The sequence below is a fragment of the Psammomys obesus genome, unplaced genomic scaffold (assembly GCF_907164565.1).
Source record: "Psammomys obesus unplaced genomic scaffold, mPsaObe1.curated_primary_1811, whole genome shotgun sequence".
Classification (NCBI taxonomy): Eukaryota; Metazoa; Chordata; class Mammalia; order Rodentia; family Muridae; genus Psammomys; species Psammomys obesus.
This window is the reverse complement of record NW_026590061.1, coordinates 393,870-418,622: the sequence shown is the minus strand read 5'-3', so window position 1 is coordinate 418,622 and position 24,753 is coordinate 393,870. Positions and strand designations below refer to the sequence as shown.

The 24,753-nt window shown below is 41.8% G+C and overlaps 1 protein-coding gene across 3 annotated transcripts in view; it reads right to left on the bottom strand.

Moving 5' to 3' along the window:
- Amn1 (antagonist of mitotic exit network 1 homolog) overlaps window positions 1-21,554 on the bottom strand; it is a 35,407-nt gene extending 13,853 nt beyond the window's left edge. Inside the window, exons 1-3 of one of the 3 annotated variants that reach the window (XM_055605622.1) lie at window positions 21,450-21,554; window positions 10,660-10,792; window positions 7,800-7,944 (exon numbers count right to left, since the gene is read on the bottom strand). In XM_055605622.1, the coding sequence (XP_055461597.1) occupies window positions 7,800-7,944; window positions 10,660-10,792; window positions 21,450-21,487 (316 nt within the window). In that variant the 5' untranslated portion in view covers window positions 21,488-21,554. Of the gene's footprint in view, window positions 1-7,799; window positions 7,945-10,659; window positions 10,793-20,427; window positions 20,846-20,885; window positions 21,387-21,449 lie in introns of those variants that run through there. The other 2 variants (XM_055605623.1, XM_055605624.1) reach the window with 2 other exon arrangements.
- Between the last annotated feature and the right edge of the window lie 3,199 nt (window positions 21,555-24,753).

Genomic DNA, 24,753 nt, shown 5'->3' with positions numbered 1-24,753 from the left:
GAGTAGGAAGGTCAGTTGAGTGCTTCCTCTACCTTTCTGAGTTAACAGGCTTTCACCCCAGCATCTGGTTCCTGAGTTTTCATGGTAAAATAAAACATTTGGCATTTTGTTTAAAAACAACAGTTTCATGATATTTTTATAATAGAACTAAGAAAAGCATGAATCAGGACACTTTATTGTTTAAATAAAAGAAAACATTTAATTGGGGCTTGTTTTACAGTTTCAGAAGATGATTCCATGACCATCATGGTGGGAAGCAAGGCAGTAGGCAGTAGGCATGGTGCAGGAGCAGTTGCTGAGAACTCACATCTGATCCATAAACAGGGCTAAAGAGAACAAGGTGGGGGCCTGGTGTGGGCCTTTGAAGCCTCACTGTCTACCCCCAGTGCCACACTGTCTCCAGCTAGGCTACCCTCCTAATCCTTCTTAACAGTTTACCAACTAGGGATCAAATATTCAAATATACGAGCCTACAGTCTCATTGAAACCAATACATATCTTGCTCCACGTGGCTCTTAGTGGCCTCTGGTTTACATGAATTGCCTTTTACAAGGGAGGACACGTGTTCCTGGCCCAGGCCACACTGCTAGCAAGTGTGAGATCTGACTTCAGGGCTGCTTGCTGTGTCTGGAGGATCATGTGTCGAGGCAGGAAGCCAGACAAGCTTCTGGGATTGCCCAAAATTGTGTCCAAACATCCAGATAGCCAGCTTCCCTGTGGGGCCAGGCACTCTGAAGGAAGCTCTTTGTAGGCCTATGGCTTAGGCATCCAGGGCAGCCATATGCTCTCTAGCCTTGTGAGCACAGCAGAGGCCACTCTGGCAGCAGACACTCCCCTCTCAGGCATTTGTGTCAGATTGTGCTTGGTTTTCTTCTATCCACCTGCCCCTGCCTCCCTCAGTCATAGGAGCTGAGGTTCTTGGGCTGTCTTTATGGGGTCCAGCTGACTCCAATGTCCTGATATGGAGCCTAGTGGCTAGGAATGGACAGCTGGTATGCTTCAATTTCCACAGATGGCCAGGACATATGAGTGGCAAGGACAGCCAGCACCAGAGAAAGGCCACTTTCTACAGTGGGCCCACCAAGTGGCAGAATATCCCTGACATGCCCAAGGAGGCATCTTTTCTTACCACCAGTTTTCCAATGCCCACTCCCACAGCCCTGCCCTGCCAGGGTGTTGTCAGCATTTTGCTACTTTGTGGATTCTTCTTTCTTCTACCTTTCTCCACCACTTTCCTTCCATCCTTTTAACCCCCTAATACTAGATAGGAGAGAAAGAAAGGATAGAGAGGAAAGAGGGAGATGTTATTGTTAAACTACTTTCTGTTGATTAGAGGTGTTGATCTCTTTGGGGCAAGTTTTATCTTTGCTGTCAGGTTATCTAATGTCCTGTTGTTGTTTCTTCTTTGCATACAACTACTCAACCAACAAACAACCACCTCTCTTGTGGCCCCAGCATTTATATCCCTCTGAAAAGTCCCCAGAATTCCATATGTCACACAATGACAGAAACTATCTGCAGCTGGCAAAATCACTCCTGCTAAAGCAGGAGGTAAATCATAGTCAGCTGCTGCAAAGCAGCCTCATATCCCACACCTGGGTTTAAAATTGAAAACACATTCCTACAGTATTTCTGTGTTTTTAGAGAAACCAAAATTCCCAAATTCTCACTACACCAGGGTTTCATGCCCTCTGGGCTCTGTCTTAAGTCAAAGAAGGGAGTTTCTGGCATGGGTGAACACTGCAGATTTGGGGGAAGGGACAGTCCATTGTATACTCCATGGCTGGCAATGACATTGGTTTGCTCTGCCAAACTCAGAGCTATAGAGCTGGCAGAGGAATAAGCCTGAGATGATTTTACCGAAGAAGAGATGGCTTGTGAGTGGGAGGCCACTGTACTGACAAACCCCAAGAAGTCAGTGAGGCAAGGCCAGCCCAGGAGGCAAGGATGATCTCTATCCACAAGCAAGACATGCAGGGGTCCCAGAGAGCTGGTGAAATTAGGATTAAGGATTTGGTTCTGGGGAGCCCTCTGGCTGGCGGGTGTTGCCTTGGGAACAACCCTGTGTTAACCTAATATTCAGCCTAGTCTGGCTGTCCTCCTGGCCCGCTCAACCTCCTGTGGTCAGGATATACCTTTCCCTGGAGTCACCTGACCTTGTGTCATCTGGAAATGGTCATTCTCACAAGGTAAGATCTGCCTCACAGGTGAGGCAACAGGGTGCTCCAAGAGGTTAAAAAAATTCCAGCCTGCAGGAAAGCTCCTGAAGCTCGGGAAGTCCCTGAAACTGGACATACTCACTAGGCCTCGAGGAGCAGAACACCTACCCGGAAGAAGCAGAGACTAGTGAGCTGCCTGGAAGAGGCTCAGGCCAACTGAGCTCCCTGAAAAGGACACTTTTAACCTGTTGAGCTAACTGTAGGTTGTGCGCTGTGCGCCAGGTTCCCAGCTTTTGTGAACTGTCACATTTGCTGGGCTGGGCTTTGGTGACACAGGTGTGTATGAGTCACTTCTGCTCCTATAAGGAGCCCAATTAAACTCACTGGCTCACCAAGTTGGACTTTGGTGGTGTCCTTACTTTGGTTTGTCATTGGTTCGCTATCTGGAGTAAAGAGATGTTTGCTCATGTCGCCTCAGGAATAGTGTCATGGAACACTGTATCACCTACAATCCCAAGTGCGCTAGTTATTTAGTTTTGGGTATTTAACAATTAACTCCAAAGTTTAATATTTTTAAAGGAGTGGGATATTTCTTTCTTTCCTTTCTGTTTGTTTGCTTATTTATTTATTATTTATTTGTTTTGTGTGGTCCTGGCTGTCCTGAAGCTTGCTTTGTAGAATAGGCTGGCCTCAAACTTAAGAGTTCCACCTGCCTTTGTCAGGACACTTTTCAAATGCATTGGTGGATACATTATGAAGGCAGGTGACAGAAAAGAAAGGAAATCAAACCTATAGGTCTCAGATACTATCTGTGGGCATTCTCAGTCTTGTGATTGGTGGAAACAAGTGTATTCTTGAGTTCCAAAGGCTTTATCTTTAGATCACACACAAAGGGCAATAAATGTTTGTTAAGGAAGCCAAAAGTAATTATAATTTGACTCTGGACATACATTCCAACCTTTGCACAATCACAGATGTTCTAATCAGTTAATAAGTTCAGTGGAAAGGGTGACTCCTTCTAGGAACTTTACAACTCTGTAAAAAGAAACACAAGGCTATATATAGCCTGGGGCCCTTAAATATTCTTGAGTGGTTCATAATCAGTCTTGGTGGTATATCCCTCTATCATCTGGACCTTGACTTCATTCTGAATAAAATTATCTTCTTTTGCAAATCTATGTGAATCCTTTATTTTTTTATTTCCCCAATTCTGTGGATAAGAGGCCAAGAATCTGGAAGCACTTGACTCTGGCCCACCTGAAACACTGACTGAAAGTACAATGATAAAGTAATTGCCCTAAACCTGTAGGTATCTTTGATTTAAGGAAGCACCAAACCTCAAGGTGCAAACCATTTGAGACTAGGAGAATTACCCATGAAGGCAAGGCTTCATTCTGTAGCAGAAGGAACCATGTTGTAGGAACCAGATTGGTTAGACAGCAGAGTTAACCATTCAACTTCCTAGAGGTACCAGTGAAGAATTGATCAGTGAACCTCACTTTGACTAGGGCGACTTAATCAGGCACACACATTGCTATCCTGCCCTAATTCGTTCTTTATTTAAGCCTAAAGCTGTATCGGTACCCCTGAAGATGAACTGGTCATTATTGGACCTCTTTACTTGCTCCTCTCTCCAATACACACTGGTTAAATCTCTTTTCTCTGATTTTCAACATTACCCATTTCCTCAATTGGTAACTTGGGGTGGGTAGAAAATTCGAGATTTCTGGGGCTGCCAGAGCTGGGTTATTGACCTAATACTCCAATTCTATTGAGGCAAAAGCTCCTGCCCTAGGGACCCTTCTAGATTCTCCCATGTTCTTTTTGTGTTGCTCACCATCTTTGTCTGGTATTAATACTGTCTGCAGTCACCTAGTAAACATGGTTAAGTGACTGAGGAATGCCTTCTTGTCCTGATCTTACCTTAACTCCATTTCAGGTCTGTTGAGGTGTTCGTTCTACTGCAAACCCACCCCTTGACTAACTATATCTACCTTGGCAGCACCTTTCCATGACCTTGACCATAGCCATATATATATATCTCCAAAATGACTGCTGAACGTATAACCAAACCTAACAATGATGTTATTAGGGATTTTTGTCTTTATAAATGCTGTATGCTGGCTGAGAAATCATTGTGACAAGAGTCTGCTCTGGCTTAAATAAAGGACTCTTATTTGGTCTTATATTAGTGATGGTTTGTAGCTTTCTCACATGGATTATAACAAAGCGAAGTATGTTCTTGAGTTCTGTGGGCCACTGTGACAAGTTATTGATTCCTCAGGAGTGTTCCAGATTTGAGACCCAAGACCATTAAGCACAACCAAAGTCTGAATTTGAGAGTCTTTATTTAGCTGGAGAGAAACAGTTCTCACAGAGCAGCCTTGAATGTATTACAGAGAGCTTTTAAAGGCAAAATAAATAAATAAATAAATAAATAAATAAATAAATAAATAAAAATATAAAAAAATAATAGAAAAATTATATATATGTATATACTGCTACTGGTATATACTGGTTGGCAGTAGCAGGGGGAAGTAAAGCAAGCAAGCAGTTTAACAGAAGCCAAAAATGTGCAGTTAGCTGGGGCATTTTGTCCGAGAGTTTCTAGAACAGGGTTGGGTACTTTCCCATGGGGCTTTCCATGGCAAGGATAGAAAAGGTGTGTGGAGCCAATTAAACCAAGGATGGCTCTAACTGAGACAACATGGAAGGAACCTATGCACTGATACAAGGAACAAGCTGTGGCATATGGTGATCTGAATAAACATGGTCTCCATAGGCCCACAGGGAGTGGCACTAGGAGGTGTGCCCTTGCTGGAGTAGATGTGGTTTTGTTGGAAGAAGTGTGTCTCTAGGAGTTGGACTCTGAGATCTCAGAAGCTAAGCCAGGCTTAGTAGCTCACTGTTTCCTCCTGTTGCTTGTGAACTCAAATGTAGAACTCTCAGCTCCCTCTCCAGCACCCTGTCTGCCTGAATGCCACCATGCTTCCCACTATCATGATAATGGACTAAACCTCTGAACTGTAAGCCAGCTGCAATTAAATGTTTTCCTTTATAAGAGTTGCCTTGGTCATGGTGTCTCTTCACAGCAACAAAAAGTCCAACCTAGACACAGAAAGTCTATATAGCTTATTGGTCAGAAGTACCTACTGGAGGCCAGGACTTGGAACTGGCATATGAACTGGAGACAGTCTTGCAAGGCAACTTAACTATAGAATGTGATGCTAACTCTTAAGAATATAGTGACAGAACTGAATTAATGATAGGAAATCAAGCTGGGGCTGACAAGATGGCTCAGTAAGCAATGGTTCTTGCTGCCAAATCTCTGGGACCCACATCTAGGTAGGAAGAGAGAACCAACTCTCCCAAGCTCTCCTCTGACTCCATTAAAAGAAATCCATACATAAATAAATAAATAATGAAAAAAATTTTCCAGCTAGTATATGGACAATAAGATAATTGCTTATTATAGAGAAAGATACTCATTTGCTTTCGGAATAGCTATGCTTATTTAGAGTTATTGTTTTGTTTTTTTCAAGACACTGTTCTCTGCGTAGCCTTGGCTGTTCTGGAAGGCCTTGAATTCACAGAGATCTGCCTGCCTCTGCCTCTCTGAGTGCTGGGATTACAGGTGTGTACTACCAGGCCAGGTTTCAGAGTTCTTATTTAATGACTTTCTTTTTCTTTTCTTTTTTTTTTCTTAACTAACCAGGCCCAACCCTGCTTAGCTTCCGAGATCAGACAAGATTGGGCCCGTTCAGGGTGGTATGGCTGTAATGACTTTATTTTTTCATGTAAACATTTCAAAACTTGTTTATAGGATGATTATCCCAAGTGGATAACCAAAATGATTGGAAAATAAAGTCAACTAGCCAAACAATTATCTAGGAACTTACTTATGCAAATAAGTCCTTCCTTCCTCTCTCCCTGCCTTCAAGATAGTGTCATTACACAGCCCAAGCCAGTCTTCTGAGTGCTATGATTATAGGTATGTGCTACCATATCCAACTAAGTATTTCTTTATTATACTAAAACAAAAAGGTCAAATCCTAAATTGAAAAATAATCTATACTAGAAAAAAAAAAAAAAAAAACTAAAGCAAATACAAAAATCCACCATTTTACGTAATTACTCTTAGTAATTATATTTCACATAATTACTGATCTACATAGTGAATACCAGGCCAGCCAACATCAACAAAGTAAGATTTGTATTGAGACTTTCTTGAACCCACCAGTGGATGAATAAAGACACAGAGACTTGTTATTATTTATAAAAGCTTAGTCACTATAGCTAGGCAGATTTTCAGCTATTCCTACTGCCTGCATCCTGCCTTGTGGTCCGTTACCTCTCTCTCACTCAGTCCCAGCACCTGTTCCTTCCCATGTCATGCTGGCAAAATCTCCCACCTCTGATTTCTCTCACAGAAACCCTCTCTCCTGCCTAGATATTAGCCGCCAGTTCTTTATTAAGCTAATCAAAAAGTGAAGAAGAAAAAGTGTTTAGAAAATATGAGGTAGGCAATGAGCCATAAGAATAACAATACCAAAGTCCAGACAGTACTCAGCTCTTTGCCAGTTTAGCAATCAACAATGGAATATACAAAGACAACCTTCACACAGTGCACAAAAAGGTCATCCCAACAAAGACTCAATTCTAAAAACCAAAACAAGAGTTTTGTTTTCTTTTTTGTGATGCGTTCATTGTATTTCAGGCTGACCTCAAAATGGCTATGTAGCTCAGACTAGACTTAAACTCTTGCTCCTCCTGCTTCTACTTCCCAAATACAGAGATTACAGGCTTTTGTTATCACACCTGGCTAACAACATAAACCTTAATCTTAAGCAAATACCAACTGGCCATGTCTTGTACTATACTAGGTAAAATATTTAAAATACAGCAGTATTATTTTAAATATGTTTAACATATAAAGTAGTGACTTAACATTTCTTAAATCATTATCAATAAGAATTCTAATTTTGATTTCTTTTTACTCTGATTTTTTTCTTAGTTTGAATAGTTTTATTGATAATATAATTCCTGTTTTTTATTTTATTTTATTTTACTTTTTACCTCTATATTCTCTTGCTATGTAGGCCCAGACTGACTTGAAACTCACTATGGATTCCAAGGTGGCCTCAAATTTGCAATGAACTTCTTGCTTTTGCCTGGAATGACAGTTACATGCCACCATGCCTGGCTCACATTCTGTATTTCACTCTTTTGTTGGTTTGTTTGTTTAGATTTTATTATGCATACAGTGTTCTGCCTGCATGTGTGTCTGCAGGCCAGAAGAGGGCACCATATCTCACTATAGATGGTTGTGAGCCAGCATGTGGTTGCTGGGAATTGAATTCAGGACCGGTGGAAGAACAGACAGTGCTCTTAACCTCTGAGCCATCTCTCCAGCCCCATCTCTTTTAAAATTTAGTTAACATACGAAGTCATGTTTCATTTTAACATTTCCATATATACACACCACTGTACCTTGCTCATATTCCCCTCTTCCTTCTCTTCTCTCCCCACCTTGCTGGTGCCTTCATAGTCTAATGAGATTTTTTTTTTTCTTCTTTGTTCCAAAATTATATCAGGTGCTAAGTATTGGCCTACCCATGTACTCAGTGACCATAAACATACCTTCTGAAGTTATGCTATTTCTATGTTCTCTGGAGGATTTTAGATTTAGTGTCTTCAGTTTTCTGCATTTAGACAGGTGTTGGAGAGCCAAGTCTGAGATATCACAGCTTCTCAGATCTAGTCTTTGGACTTCAGGATGTAACACCTGTAACAAATACATGATTTTGAAAAAACCAACAAAACAAAACACTTTTTGGGGCTGGAGAGATGCCTCAGAGGTTAAGAACACTGGGTGTTCTTCTAAAGGTCCTGAGTTTAATTCCCAGCAAACACATGGTGGCTCACAACCATCTACAATGAGATCTGGTACCCTCTTCTGGTCTGCAACACAAATGCAGGCAGAATACTGTATAAATAATAAATAAATCTTTAAAAAAATAAAAATTAAAAAAAGCTTTTGCAATTCAGCTGTCTCTCTGGCCCCCAAATTAAGTTTTCTGTAAATATGTATTCCATAATTTCATAGTTAGTGATCTGATGATTATAACAGATAAGTGGTTGATGAAAAATATAGTCAAGAATGTAGGATTTAATTCATGTGGAGATGATAAAGCAAAACAAACAAACAACAACAAAACCAAGTTAGCTTCTAGCTGTAAATTCAGCATTCAGAGCCCAAAGTTCTCAATGTTGAAACAGTTGGTGCAGAGCAAGGACCCCAGCCTGAATAGCCACAGTACTGGCATTTCCCACTGACATCATCTTCTGACTATGTACCCATTTGCTTCTGTTCAGCAGGTACTGTTTCCAAAGAAAAACTCTGATCCTTTAAAACACTTTCATTCCAATGACCTCATGGTAATTGGTCTGTACAGGAAGAATCAATCCTCTAGCAAACCCAGCTCTCAGCTGGGTGAAAAATCACCAATTTTAGAGGCCACACAGCTGAGCAATATGAGGAAGATAACATATCTGTTTGTGGATTGTGTCACCCAGATTACAAGGCAGGGACTTGACCAGTGCTGCTAGCTTACAAATGTCTGATGGATGAGTGGAATGGAATGCAATACTTGGCATTTGTCTATATTTTATGTCTGTCTTCTTCATTGCCTTCATCTTTTGGTTAAATCTCACACAGTTCTATATGTAGACATGCTGAACATCTAAGAACTGTTTTGTTTTGTTTTTTTCCCCCAAAACAATCTTTCGGGGTTAACTTGACCTACAGTTGTCTAGATTTTCCTTACATCCACTTAGGGATAAAGCTGCCTACCAGGCAACATGACCAGAAATTCCAGATTATAACAGGAATAAAAAGAGGTAGCACCTGACTTCTTGGAGGATCTTTGCTTACTCCCAGAGAAATATATTTACCAGCCCCTCTACCCTCTTATTCCTCCTGCCCTGTATCTGTAACACTCAGACCCTTGCAGGTCTGACAAGCTGATTTGTGAGCAAAGCTCCCATTTCTTCATTCTTTAGCCACTGAATCAATTTTTGTGTTCCCAACACATGTTTAGTAGTTATTATAAGCGAGATATTTACTTATATAGGGTAGTAGCCCTGGCTGGCCTGGATTTCTCTATGTAGGCCAGGCCAGCCTTGAACTCATACCGATCCGTCTGCCTCTGCCTTCCGAATGCTGGAATTAAAGATGTGCACCGCTATGTCTGACACTAATATCACTTCTTTATACACTCAGTCTTTTTGTTGGAAAACAGTTTATTATTATTACTATTGGTATTATTATCTGTGTGTATATGTTACAGTACAAGTGTAGAGGTCAGAAAACAGCTCTGGAGAGTTATTTATCTCCTTCCACTGTGGGTTTTTGGGACTGAATTCAGGTTATCAGGCTTACCTGGCAAGCATTTTCCCCTAGTGAACCCCAGCTCCCCCTTTTTTTCTTGGTCTTCTGAGACACTTTCATGTAACTCAGGCTATCCTCAAACTCACTATTTAGACAAGGCTGGTCTTGAATTTCTGGAGCTTTTGCCTCAACCTCCCAAATGCTGGGATTATGGGTAAATACCACCATTTTGTTATTGTTTTGAGACAGCATCACTCTATGCAGCCCTGGCTATACCAGAACTCTAATCTAGACCACACAGGCTTTAAACTTACAGAGTTCTGCTTTGCCTCTGTCTTTTGAGTGCTGGGATTAAAGGTATGTGCCACTGTGTGTGGCTTCATCATGCCTTTTGAATTTTTTTTTTTTTTTAACATGTATGTGTGGATGACTAAAGAGGTCTGGTATTGAATCCCTAGGAACTAGAGCTACAGGCATTTGGAAGGCTCCTGATGTGGGTTCTGGAAACTCTGATCCTCTGGAAAGACAGCAAGTACTTTTAACTGCTGAGCCATCTCTCCATCCCCCTCCCTTCTTTTTTTGAGATAAAGTCTAGCTCTATCACACATACTGGCCTAGAACTGTGTAACCCAGGCTGACTGGAAAGTCATGACAAATTTGCTGCTCTGACTCCTGAGTATTTGAGTAACACACAATCTACCATGTCTAAGTATTCTTCATTGTTGGGGTAGTTAGTACATATCCACTGTTTTGGGGAGCTACTGTTTAGTATTTCCTTGAGGCCAATAAGTAACAGCCCAATTTCTAAGCAGGCAGAGCTCTGTGAGTTCAAGGCCACCCAGGACAGGGAGACCCTGCCTCAAAAGCAGCAACATCAATAAAAAAGTTTTACTATATATTTAAGTGTAGAGAGAGGAAGGGAGGGGAGGAGAATAAAAGCAAGGAAGGGTAGAAGATAGCACATATCTAAGGTTGAGTACTGGCTTCTCAAGCCATCTTAAAAGGACTATTGGTCCCACTATGTACCTTTTTTTTTTTTCCCTTTTGCTCAAAAAAATCTGAAACTAAATCAAAGCAACGAAATAAACTTTTATGGTTACACATTCTTACCTCACTTATATTGGAATCTGTTATCCGACCCCGCATGCTCATTATTTTAATCAGTCTATCTTTGATGTTGGGAGGCAAATATTTAATATCTGATAAATATCTGGAAATATTGATTATTAGGCACCGAAGACATCTGAAACACAAACACAATACAGTAAATTACACTGTATCTGCACTGGTAACTGACACTATCAATACTGCAGTGAGTCCTTTCATAAAACAGTATTTAAGATTCATAATCATTATCTATTATGTAAAGTTATGTAAAGTTATGTTTGATACAATTTCCCTTTACCACTTTCCCTCTTGTATACCCACTGTCAATGTGTGTAGAGGAATTTTAATTCAGAACATGGCTGCTCTGGCAAGAGATCCCATCAAAGACCTTCTAGGATTATGTGATCTGGCTGGAATGCAGATGCACTGGGCAGTGGTGGCACATGGCTTTAATCCCAGGAGACGAGAGACAAGCAGATCTCTGAGTTCAAGGTCAGGCCATCTGGCATACATACCTGGTGTCCATGGTGGCCAGAAGAGAACATAAGATCCCCTGGAACGAACTAGAATTACAGATGGTTGTAAGCTACCACCTGGATGCTAGAAATCGAACTTAGGTCCTCTGGAAAAGTAGCCACTGATTTTAAGCAGAGAACTATCTTTCCAGTCCTAGTTTTGTTTTTTGAGACAGATATAGCTCAGGTTAGTTTCCAACTCACATGACGATAGCTGTGAACCCTTCTCCCCCAAGACAGGGTTTCTCTGTGTAGCCTTGGCTGTCCTAGAACTCACTCTGTAGACCAGGCTGGCCTCAAACTCAGAGATCCATCTGATTCCATCTTCCAAGTGCTGGGTTTAAAGGTGTGTGCTACCACAACTCGCCATCTGTGAACTCTTAATCTACCATTTCCCAGGTGCTGGTATTATAAGCACACACACCATGCCCTTCTTAAAATATATTTTAATAAAGTCAGGCATGGTGGTAACAAGCCTGTTATCCTAGAATTCTAGATGTAAGGCAGGAGGAATTCCAAATTATCCTGTGCTACAGCAGTTAGTTGGGGGCAAGCCGGAGTTACATGAGACTTTAAAATTTCTTTAAAATTTTAAAGAAAAATTTTAAAATGCATATATGTAACAGTAATTTTTATTCACCTGTTGTCTCCAAGGCCTACTCCCTCCATCTGCTAGCCTAGGCCAATCCTGGAAGCGTCTAGCTGCCATACAATCTAATCTAGGCCTAGAATGTTGTTCAGCTTCTGAGACTTCTTGATAAGCTCATTCTTTCTTATTCTGAGCTCTGCTGGCTGGTTCAACTCAGCTGTCTGGCTAAACACCTCTCCCACTTGGCTTATTCAATCTGGGTTTTCTCTTGGCCTCAAACTAACTTCAGCAATCTGTTCTAACTTTCTGGCTCCTTCTCTTTTCACCCTTTCTCTGTAAAACCTGCCTCCTCTTTCTCTCATTCTCTGTGCTGCTCCCTAAGTAGCTTCCCTTTCCTCTCCATTCTCCTGAGAGTTGGGAGTATCTTATCCTGTCAGATCTTCCTGATTTTGTCACCTTTTCTGCCACTCAGTCATCACTTTCAAACATGGGTGCTTCCTTCTACAAACTAATTTTACCTTCATTGTTTGGGATAAAGGCATGTACCACCACACTTGGACCTAAGCTTTTCTTTTCATAAAATTTGCTCAATGTGCACAGTCATACATACAGATGAAGTAGCCCACCCAAACATATAAAATAATTTTTAAGAAAGTTATGTGGGCAATGAATGACTAGAAAAAAATTAGAACCACAAAGACTCATGGAAAGTACAAATCAGTTACCTGCATATACAGTTACCAGAAGTGGCAACCACTAAGACCCTGAAGCAACTGAGGACAATTTAGTCAGGATTTCATTTCATTTATTTGGAAATACATTTGATAAATGCAGCTTGCAGGAAGGTCCTTCTGACCTATCCTTTCCTACACTAGCAAACCACAGGAATCCTTTGAGCAGCACACCTTCCCTGAATATTGTCCAAAAATAACCTTAACCCAGCACCTGGGCAGTAGTTGTCATGGGCCATACAAACTTCATACCCCTCCTTATAGCTCCCACTGTTAGCTCTAGAATTTACTGGCCAGCCCACACCCTTCTGCCCTGTCATTTTTTCACGTTGTTGCTTTTTGTCAGAAATGTGCTAAAGCCTTTCACTTTGACAATTTCTCTGAAAGAATGAAGACAAAAAAAAAAAAAAAAAAAAGTGCTCCAAAGTGTGAGTACGTGTTTTGTTTTGTTTTTTTCTTTCCTTGTTAATCTTCCTTGTGTTTCTTTAGTTCCAAGACCCAAAGATCCTTTTTAGCCAAAGTGGTGGTTGGGGATGTAGTTTATTGGTACTAGTAGCTGTAAGGCCCTGGGTTTGATCCTCAGCACCATAAAAACAAAAATGAAAAGCCAGAATGGATAGAGGACTTCTTTTGCTTCTTATGGCCTCAAATTCTAGCCATCTGAGAAACTCATACCTGTGTCAAGTGATAATAAATTCTGTCTACAAATACCATTGTATATAATTTTAATTCACAAAAGACTAACCATATACTTGTGATCATTTTTTGGTGCAATCTTTTTTTTTTTTTTTCTTTTTTGGTTATTTCCATCTTCCTCTATCTGCCCTTATCCAACCACCATTAGTGTCTTATATTAATCTAGGCCATATTCTTTCTTCCTCTGTGCTTTTATATATAACTCTACACAAACATAACAGAGATATCATGAAGGGAAGTCATAGTTTCCTAAAACAGCATCCCACTATATTCACTTCTCAGTATCTTGTTTTTCATTCAACAGTATTTCATGAAAACCCTTCAAAGTATTTCCGTATTGGTCTCATTCTTTGTGGCTATTGGTATAACTTTCAGTGGATAACTTATTTAATTACTTCCCTTTTGAAAAGCACCACCTATATTGTTCTGTGTTATATTAACAATATTGTCAGATTGCTTTCTAGAAAGTCTGTAACTGGATTGTTACTGGCAGTACTGGAGGGGTCTTTTCTTCCATATCCCTCCACCAATGTATATTATTAATCACTTTTCCATGTATTACCGTTTTCCCTACTTTTGTGTGTCAAAACATTTCCTGGGGAGATGCAACACAACTCACCCGCGACAGGGAGCCCACAATATACTACAGTGTAGATGACATCAAAGTCCAACCTGGTGAACCATTAGTTTTATTGTGGTTACTTATAGGAATATGGGTGAGGGTTACTTAAGAGGAATAGGAATGACTCAGAGATGGCACATCACCAAAACCCACCCAACATGAATGACAGCTCACAAAAACTGAGAACCTGGAGCATGCTACAGAGCTACAACCAGGGTGGAAATGTCCTTTCCAAGTGACTTAGTTGTTTTAAACCTCTTCCAGGCACCTGGGCTTCCATACAGCTGCTCTCTTCTTCTTTCAGCTAATCTTGTCTCAAATTCTATGTATCTTGGCTTGTCTGAGAGTCTCTCTTAGCTATCTTTTATTGCTTATCCTTGGAGGGAGGGACAATAGTAAATCTGGTCAGTTTCAGGGACTTTCTGGTTGCTTTCTGTTTTAAGGAACTTCCCTGGTAGATGTAGTACTTTTTAAACATTCATTTATTTTTGTGTATGTGTCAGGGTGAATATATGTCTGTGGGCACACCTGTCATGCTACATAGGTGGAAATCCAAGGACAATCCACCAGAGGTACTTTGCTCTACTATGTGGCTCCCAGGAATTGAACTTGGGTCCTGAGTTTGGAGATGTGCATCTTTATCCACTCAGCCATCTCTCCAGCCCTTGATAACTATTTTTTTGCATTTTATGTAGAGTAATCTAGATGTTAGAATAGCTGGAAAAGCTCCTCCCTTTTCATTCTATACACTTACCTAATTTCCTTTGCTCTGCAAAGCCTTTTTTAATTTTTTTTTTTTTAATTTCATGCAATCTTATCTGCCAATTCCTGGGATTTATTTTTTTCTGAGTTATTAGAGTAATTTTTGGATAGTCCTTTCATGTGCCTTTCCTTTCCTTTAGAAGTTTCAGAGTTTGGGGTTTGTCATTAAGGCCTCTAATCCACTCTGAGTTTATTTTTATATGGGAAGAAAGGGCTACTTTTATTCTTCTATATGCTTTCCCAGAACCAGCTGTCAAAGAGACTAGACTGTCTTTTTTCCAATGTATGTTTTTGACACTGTTTGACTGTTGTGAAGACACCATGACCAAGGCAAGAAAGCATTTAACTGGGGCTTGCCTACAGTTTCAGAGGTTTAGTCCATTATCATGGCAGCAAGCAGGCAGTTGCTGAGCAGTAACTGAGAGCTACATCCTGAGCCACAGGCAGAGAGAGGGAGAGTGTCACTGAGCCTGGCTTGAGCTTCATCCCAGTGACCACACTTTCTAATCCTTATAAACTTATGGAAGAGTCCACTTCTGGTGACCAAACACTCAAATATATGAGCCTATGGGGGCCATTCTTATTCAAACCACCACCACTCCCTGGCCCCCATGACCTTATAGCCATATCATAATACAAAAATGCATTCAGTCCAACTTCCAATGTTCCCATAGTTTATCAGTCTCAACACTGTTTAAAAAATCCAGTGTTGGAGTTGGAGAGATGGCTTAGTTGGTTAAGAGCACTGTCTGCTCTTTCAGGGGTCCTGAGTTCAATTCCCAGCAATCACATGCTGACTCACAAACATCTATACTGGAATCTGATGCCCTTTTCTGCCATGCAGGTATGTGTGCAGATAGAGTACTCATATACAATAAATAAATTTAAAAAAAGTCCAATGTGTCTTCCAAGACTCATGGTAATCTCTTAGCTGTAACCCCCTGTAAAATCAAAATCAAAAGGTAAATCACAAATGTTCAACAATGGCACAGAACATACATTACTATTCCAAAAAGGAGGAAAGGGAACATAGTGAGCAGTACTGACCAAAACCCAGCAGGGCAAACTCTAAACTCAGCTATGTTGACTGCAATATACTTCTCTCTCTTGGGCTGGTTCCACACTTTATTTGCAGCTTTCCTTGGCAGATAGCCCACAAATTTGTCATTTGATCCACAACATATTGGGGTCTTTAACATAATCCAGGCTTCATCTTTATAGCTTCTCATAATGGCTCTCTGGGCCTCCATGCAGGGACACCCCTAGCCTTAGCAGCTTTCCTTAGCCACACAGAGAGAATTCCATAACCCCTTTATTGTATCTCTGATGCTAAAGTCAGAACCATGTGGCAGAAGCTGCCAAGTTCTTCTGCTTGCTAGGGCTGGTACATGGCCCACTCCTTCAATTACATTTGTATCAGCCTTCTGTTGATGGTTTCCTCCACTACTTATGCTTTTCTTTAATTCCTTTTCAGAAGCTGGAAGCTTAGCTGGGTGAGGTCTTGTCCAGAGGTCAGCACTCCCTTTATTCCATTTAGCATGAGGATTTTCTCTAACTTTTTATCTCCTTGAGCACTAAACTTAGCTCCATTATACTTCCCAGTGTTCCTTTTCTTCTCAAACTGAGTACTTTGTGTCTCTTTGTCCAGCCTGCTCCCTTTTCATTATAGATCTACAGACTCTAATTACATGACGGTGAATACTACTAGACTGTCTTGAAATCTCCTCTGCCAAAACTCTTCAGGCACATTAATCTCAGGAACATTTTTTTGACAAGTGCAGAAAGCAGTAACATTCTTTGCCAAAATATACTAAGAATGGTCTCTAGGCCATGTTCTAATATTCTTCATGTAGAATATTCGGAATATCCTAATATTCTGAAACTTCTTAAACTGGGTACCACTGAGTCCAAACTGCCCTCAGTAGCACTGTCTTCCATGCTCCTACTAGGAATAAGTCCTGCTTAACGGGTCCAACTGCTTTTCTAGCCTAAAGACTTTGGAGTCTTCCATATTTCTCCAATAAACAGCATGATCGGGCCTGTCACAGTAATACACCATTTCCCCAGCACCAAAATCTGTATTAGTCAGGGAACAGAACTTATAAAATGAACACACACACACACACACACACACACACACACACACACACACACACACGAGATTAGAATGGCTTACAGGCTTACAGCTAGTCCAACAATGGCTGTCTACCAATGGAATCCAAGAATCAGTAGTCGTTCAGTCCATTGGGCTAGATGTTTCATCTGGTCTTCAGTACATGCTAATGCCAGGAAATGAATAGACTTACTATGGAGAGCAAACAGGCAAAGGAGAGCAGGCTTCCCCCTTCCATGTCATTTATATAGGCTGACAGCTGAAGGTGTGATCCAGATTAAAGGTGGATATTCCATCCCAAAAGATTTGGATTAAAGGTGTATCTTCCTATTTCAAATGATTTAATTAAGAAAAAAGGGTGGTACACATCTTTGATTCCAGCACTTAGGGAGGCAGAGGCAGGTGGATCTCTGTGAGTTTAAGGGAGGCTAGGCTGGTCTATACAGTGAGCTCTAGGAGAGCTGAGGCTACATAGAGAAACCCTGTCTCTAAAAAACAAAGAAAGACAGACAGATAAAAATTAAGAAAGAAAATCTCTTTTAGGTATACACAGCCTTTTGGGTTTTAGTTAATTCCATATGTAGTCAAGTTAACAACCAAGAATAGCTGTCAAAGATACCTTTGTCAAAAATTAAGAGATCATGTATGTAGGACAGAGGGCTAACTGAATGCCCCTCTTCAGAAGCCATCTACCTTGTTTTGTGAGACAGGGTTTCCAATTAGTCTGGGGTCTCCCAGTGCAGCAAGCCTCAGAGATCCTCCTGTTTTTACCTTCACAGTGCTAGGAAAGGAAGGCAGCAAAACTACTTGGCTTGCTCCCCCCTCCCCCACCAATATGGTTTCTTCAAGACTGTTTTGCTTTGTTTGTTTATTTCTGTGCTTCAACATAGAGATGGCTTAGTGGTTAAGAGCACTGACTATTCTTCCACAGGATCTGGTTCAATTCTCAGAACCCACAAGGCAGTTCAAAACTGCTTGTAACTCCAGTTCTAGGGGACCTGACACCTTCACACAGACATACATGCAGGCAAAATACAATGCTCATAAAATAAAAGTAAATAAATAAAATTAGTTGTTTTTTTTTTTTTTTTTTTGGCGTGTGTTTTAAAGAATGTCTGTCTTAGGGTTTCTATTGCTGTGAAGAGACACCATGATCACAGCAACTCTTATAAAGAAAAACATTTAATTGGGGCTGGCTTATAGGTTCATTATCTTAATGGCAGGAATCATGGTGGCAGGCAGGCAGACAGACATGGTGCTAGAGAGTTCTACACCTGGCTCAGCAGGATGAGAGAGTGACACTGGGCCTGGCTCAAGCATTTGAAACCCCAAAGCACACCCCCAGTGACATATTTCCTCCAACAAGGCTATACCTAATAGTGCCATTCACTATTGGGCCTATTAGGGCCATTTTCAAACTACTACAACTTCACTGGGATTTTTATGAAGATTGCACTGCATTTGTAAATTGTTTTTTTCTTTTTGTAGTATAGCTCTTTTCACACTAATTTTGCCAATCCACAGGTAAGGGAAATCTTTAGGTGTTTTAAAGTTTTTTCGGCTATTATGAATGGGGCTGTTTTCTCAATGTCTTACTGGTACATAGGAAGCTACTCTTGTTTGCTTTGTTTTAAACACTGGGTCTCACTATATAACCTGTAACTCACTGTGTAGACCAGGGTGGCCTCAAACCTGCAGAGATCTGCCTGCTCTGATATCCCATCACCTCCCCAGTGCTGGGATTAAAGGTGTGTGCCATCATGCCTAATCAGGTACTGATTTTTGTAAGTTGATTTCAGATTCTGCTACTTTGTTAAAAGCTCTGAATACTTTCTGGTGGAGTTCTTTTTAAGTAAAACATTTTAACTTTGACATCAGAGATAATGACTTCTTCCTTTCCTATCTGTATCCCTTTTATTTCTTTCCCTTGTATAGTTCTGGCTAAGACTTCTAGCATGAATAGAATAGGCACCTTTGCATTTTTCCTAATTTAAAAAATAGTTTTGGTCTTTGAGATAGGTAGCCCTAGCTAGCCTATAACTCACTAAGTAGCTCAAGCTGGCCTCTAACTTATAGTATCTTCCAGAGTGCTCCTATTACAGGCATGAACTTCCATGATTGTCTTCCTGCTTCACTTCCTTAACCATGGGTCTCAGTTCTTTGGGCACAGATCCTTTAGAGCACTAGGTAATTCTTTGTGTCACTTCCAGCAGAAAGGGCCAGCCTGTTAACAGCAGTAAAAAGGTATGTCTCCTGCTGCTGCCCAGTATAGTGAAACAAGACTTTTTTTTTTTTTTTTAAAGTGTGTGTTTCTCTAAGGGTAACCCTCAATACGTGTAGGTATCCACTTGGGTTCTATGTCACCCTGTGAGTTCAAGGAACAAGCTAACACTCATGTTGCTTGCAGTACTATGAAGAATAACCCTTTTCTTCTCTTATCTAGGAATCTTTTATCTTCTGCCAGCCTCTATGAAACAAAGTAAAAACCTAACCTATTATATGTAAATGACATAAAATCAACTCCCAGATCTGACAATTTGATAATGAAAATTGGATGCTGAAAGAAACATATGGAAGAGGCCGTGTAACAGGCCCCTAGACCTTAGTAGGCCCCAGACTGTAGCACAACAGATACTGCATTAGACACACTATTCAGGCCTTGAAACCCAGCAGGAGGCTGCAACACCTGTCAAAACAGGAACAAAGGCTGTCAATAATTAAAGCTACTCTTCTTTAGGTTTATGAACGATGGAAATTGGACTAGAAAGACATGGAAACGACTAGAAATTCATTACTAATCAAGTATGCACCATCCAGATAGCTGCTGTTGCTGCCACAACCCATACTCATATATCAAACAGGGCAACACATCTACCAATATGGCCTGGCACAAACAAAATGCTGATGTGTTTTATGCTGAAGCTACTATTGCTTGCCAACCTTGTACCTCAAAAGTTACCCTGTAAGGTAGAGATGCAACTCAGTGACAGAACACCACCAAGTGAAAGACTCCAGGTTTGATCCTCAGCACCACTGTCTTCCCTTTATACCCACTCATAAACCCAATCATGCTTTTACCTATTATCTGTGTTGAGTTTATCCCCAATCTTGGTTGCCCCCATCTCTCTTAGAGTCAATATTATATCACATTTGTTTGCTTGAAACTTCTACCTGCTGTTGTAGTTTATTTTGCCCCTAAGATATTTCTTCTTCCACAGGTTCATCCCACTCTCTCCTCCCAGTTGATCAAAACTTAAAATTTTAGGATAACTTCTGATTCTTCTCATTCTTTGGTGTCTGTATGCCAAGATTATTACCACATGCCAGAGTTAGAGAGTTCTCTAAGGTAGTGCTAGTCAAGGTGCTGGTCAGGGAGGAGGGAGAAGGCAGGGCCTGAACCAAGCAGTCTCTTTCATATAGTCTCATCTGCAGGACTTCTGTGCTTTGGGCACAGTTGAATGCTACCCTGACAAAACATTTTTGCTTTGTTACAAACTAGAAACAGCTTCACCACTGTTGGTTTCAGGCTTTAGTTCCTTCCCAAAGGGTTACAAACTCTAAACTAAATGACAAAATGGGCCCTTACAAGAGGAACAATACCTAGTTATGACAGTGCAAATCATGTGCTCATACTTATGCTATATTTCCAAGTTTCCAATACATTTTCTTGACTGTTATTTATATCCTTCCCACTAAATACTGTTTTAAGTTTTGTCCACACAGTCAAGTATGGCAGTGCATACCTGCAATCCCAGCACTCTGCCAGCACAGGCAGGATGGATCTGAGTTCAGGGTCATCCTCTGCCACATAGTGAATTTGGGGCCAGCCTTTGCTACATGAGATCCTGTCTCAAAACAAAAGGGTTAGGGATGTAACTGGGTTGGTATTCTGTTTGTCTAGTACCCAGGAGGCTTAGGTAACATCTGAGCATCCAGGAAACGGAAGTAGAAGCATTAGACTTTAGGGTTATCCTTGACTACACAGAGGCCACCATAGGCGACATGACACTGTCTCAAGGGGAAAAAATAGGAATGAAGCAATACAGAAAAGAACACTGGAACCTAGGCCAGAAGTAGCATCGCTCATGTAACGTTGGATGCATCAATGGAACCGAAGTGTCTTTGCAGTTTCCCCTCCTAACCTTTTTTTTAAATTTATTTTTTATTGAAACAATAACAATGAAACCGGCCCGTAACTCACTATATAGCTGAGAAGGGCCTTGAACTTTTGATCCTTCTTCACCTCTCAAGTAGTGTTTGCCACAATGGCCAGTGTCTGTCCTAAGGGCTTTCTTGATATGTTAAAATGATTCTCACAAAGATTCCTTGAGATAGGTACTATTACATGAATTTTTAAGATTGTACTTATTTGCTTTGGCAGCGTTTCACATTACAACCCCACTGGCCTCGAATTCGTGGCAATCTTCCTGTTTCAGTTCACACAGAGCTGGGATTACTGGCCTGAACTGCCACGGCCTGCTGGACTTTAGAAAGCGTTCCTGCTCCGGGAGAGATTCTGTTACTGTGCGTGGTCCCCGAGCTGGCGAGGCGCGCCGGCATCAGCGGAGGTCTGTGCAGCCCACAGGGCTCGCTTCCGTCCTGCTCGGCGCCCCTCGGAGCCCGGCCCTCGGGGGGAGCCGCCCGCCCCGCGGTGCACCACGGTCCCACCGGGCTGAGGCCTGGGAGCCGGAGGGCCGCGGAGCAGGTGAGGGGAAGGGCTGGGGGCTGGCGCGGACGCGAAGGGGGGCGGGCGGGGCCGACTCACAGTTCCACGAGCTGACTGACTAGTCGCGACGAGGGCATCGCGGCCGCCCTCCGAAGCCCGGACCGCAGTCCGCGGCCGCCACCGCCAGCTTCCGGCCGCGCGGCGCCCGGGAGCCCAGATGACGTCACACGGCGCCGGGCCTGGGCGTGGCCACGTTCGAGGGGGGGCGGCCGCGCGCTCGGGGGCGGAGCTTGTGGGGCTGCGCGGGTCAGCCGGGGCCACGCGGTTACTGCTTCTCCCGCCCGCCGCACCGCCTGCAGCCGCCGTCCGAGGACCGCCGCCGGCTTGTCGTTACTTTCGCCGGGCTCCAGGATGCACACTAGTCAGACTCTAGTCAGGTACGAGGCCACTGACTTCAAACACTGTTTACAAGCTGGCAGTGGAATGGGACATGTTCATATAGTCCCGCTAAACTGAAATTTTGTTAATAGTCACCTGTTTTGTTTTGTTGTTGTTCTGTTTTTGTTTTTTGAGGTTTCCTGGACTCGCTTTGTAGACCAGGCTGCCCTTGAACTTGAAGAGATATGCCTGCATCTGCCTCCTATCTGCATGCGCCACCACAACCAGCTTTTGAAGTAAGCGTTAAATAAACTTTCACCTTAACTGAGATCGGTGTCCGAGTGGCAGTGCGTTCTAGTCTTGGACCCCAACAGTACCAACACATACACTCAGTGAGAATGACATTGTGGAGGAGAGCAGGTCTTCAAAAAGGACACTGAAGAGGCCTGGTTCCCCCAGGTTAGATTCTCTCGTTATGGCTCTGCTGTACAATACTTGTGGCTTTTAAATGCTATTTTTTCATTCTTTCTTGCAGAGTAATTTATTGGTTCTATGTCAAAGTTTTGTAACTCCTTGAATGTTGAGATCATTACAGCTACCTCTTCAGAATGCTACTCAGAACACATTTATTTTCGTGATCGTGAGGCTCAAATTCAGGGCACAACCACACAGGAACACACATTGGATCGGGTTGGGTGCTGAGGGTTCAGAGGTGTACACTTCTCTTAGACAAATAAAAGCGCCATTAGCGCTTTTAGGAGGAGCTAATTCAGCGGGAGCACCAGTCGTGTATGTGCAGGGTAGAGTTCAGAGGCGGAAAGCTGCGCTGGAGTTGCTGCTTCATGGTTTCCTCCCATTTCTTGGCAAAGATGACAACCAGTGGACTAGAGAAGAAAGGAAGAGGAGCAGATAAAATCACTGAATGTCTTAACTTTCAGACTGCTTTTATGAAGGAGAAAGTAGTTTGTAGAAGAGATGTTGGGTTGGAAATACTGCACTGTCCTAGGTGGTGATGGTGAACGCCTTTATCCTGGCTGTTGGGAGGAAGAGGCAGGCAGATCTCCAAGTTTGAGGCCAGCCTGGTCTACAGAGTGAGATTCAGGACAGCCAGGGCTACACAGAGAAACCCTGTCTCAACAAAACATAATAATAATAACAATAATAGAAAGAGAAGATAATGTACTAAACAAACAAAGAGCAAGCTCTAATTCAAGCAAACATTCTGCACTTATTCTTAGCCAAAGGCTGAGAAGCGATCAAGCAAACATTCCGTAAGGGTCTGAGAATCACTTAAGAAAAATCCCAAACTCAAGTAGTATGCAAAAGCAGAGAGGGTTTATTTTGCAGAAACTCCAGCATGCAGGGATTGACACCCTTTTTCAAAATGGTGACCCTGAGGTGAGCATGCAAGCTCAATTTAAAGGCAAGTAGTGCAATTTCCAGAGGGGCTGAAGTAACCTTTAATTTGGTTGGTTGGAAGTGACTCCGAGGGACAGAGTGGAAATTTAGGGTTAGCTAATACTTGGGGACTTCCCAGAGTTGCTAGGGACTTTTTGCTGAGTCACTGTGCTTGGCTCAAGTTCATGTGTTAACCTTTAAGCTGATTGGCTGCCTTCAAACTGGTGGTTTTACAGGAATTGTTTTCTATGTTCCAAGAAACTGAAACTTAGGCATAGTCAAGCAAAGTTGAATGAAGTCTGTCATGGAGTCAGGTTAGCCAAGCAGATTGGGGCCTTCTGAGGAGTTTCTCAGGGACTTTGGGGTTATTAGACCTTTCAATTCAAAATAGAGTAAAACAAATGCTTTCTCATCTAGTATTCCACTGCAAGCTAATTCTACAGATTCTGAAATGTGTGACCTACCAATAACAGCTGCCTGTTCTGACAAAAAAGGAGGTAAGAAATGAAGGTGAAAGAACAGTGGAAAGAACTGGGGAAAAGGAAAATAGCTGTTCTTAGCAGGAGGTGCGCACTCAGTGGATAGATGTATCCTGCCTGGCTCTTTGAATTGGTTACATTGTAACTGCCAAAAACACCTTCACGAAAATTATTTGCATGTAGAAATGGATGTTGAGAAACTGTCCCAAGAGCAGTTGGGACAGTGAATCTTGATCCTCTTGAACAGATACAAGAGCAGGTGGTGATTTTACTTTGTAACCAGAAACCTGCAAATATAAGAAAGTGCTGTTTCAGGCAATCATGGGTTGTACTAGTTTACCAGAAAACGCAGAAATTTAAAGTGTTTCTGGAGACTGTTCTTATTATTGATGATGACAGCAGGGTCTCATGTACCCTAGGCTATCCTCACACTTGTTACTTAACCAGGGATGATCTTAAACTTTCTGATCTTCCATTTTCTGAGTGCTGGGATTATAGCCTTGTGCCACCTTGTCTAGTTTATGCTGTCCTGTGGATCAAACCAAGGCCTACACCACTAAGAAAGCAATATACTAAGATGTAGTCCCAGCTCTCCGAATCACGTTTTAGTGCTTTGCCTGAAGTTCGTAACAAATTTCTGAATCTATGCTGTGTACAGGCATGGCTGTTCATCTTCTAGTAACCTATAATCCCAGTGCTTGGGAGGCTGAGGCAGGAGAATTACCATTAATTTGAGGCTAGGTTGGGCTACATAGTCCATTGCCAGTGTGAGCAATATATGGAGATCTTAGCTCAAGAGAGAAAGGGGATTGCTTATTTCAGGAATTTTTTTTCATTTTTTACATTTTAGGACAGTTGCTGAAAGCATAAACTCAAGAATAGGCCTAAACCAACAACAACAAAAATCATGGTATACCTTCAGCCATAGTGATTGGTTCTATAACTGGCATGTGGACAAGGGACTCATTTTGAAACTATTTACATTTTGGTAGAGATTTTTGGGAAAGAAGCTTCCATAAACTGGTATTTCCAAGTTTTTTTGCTGACTGTGGATGTATCCAACCTTTTAATGGTATCCAAATAGAACAGAATGAGCGTGAACTCTGGCAGATCTTTTATTTGGGAAAGTGCTTCTTCTACCAGACCCA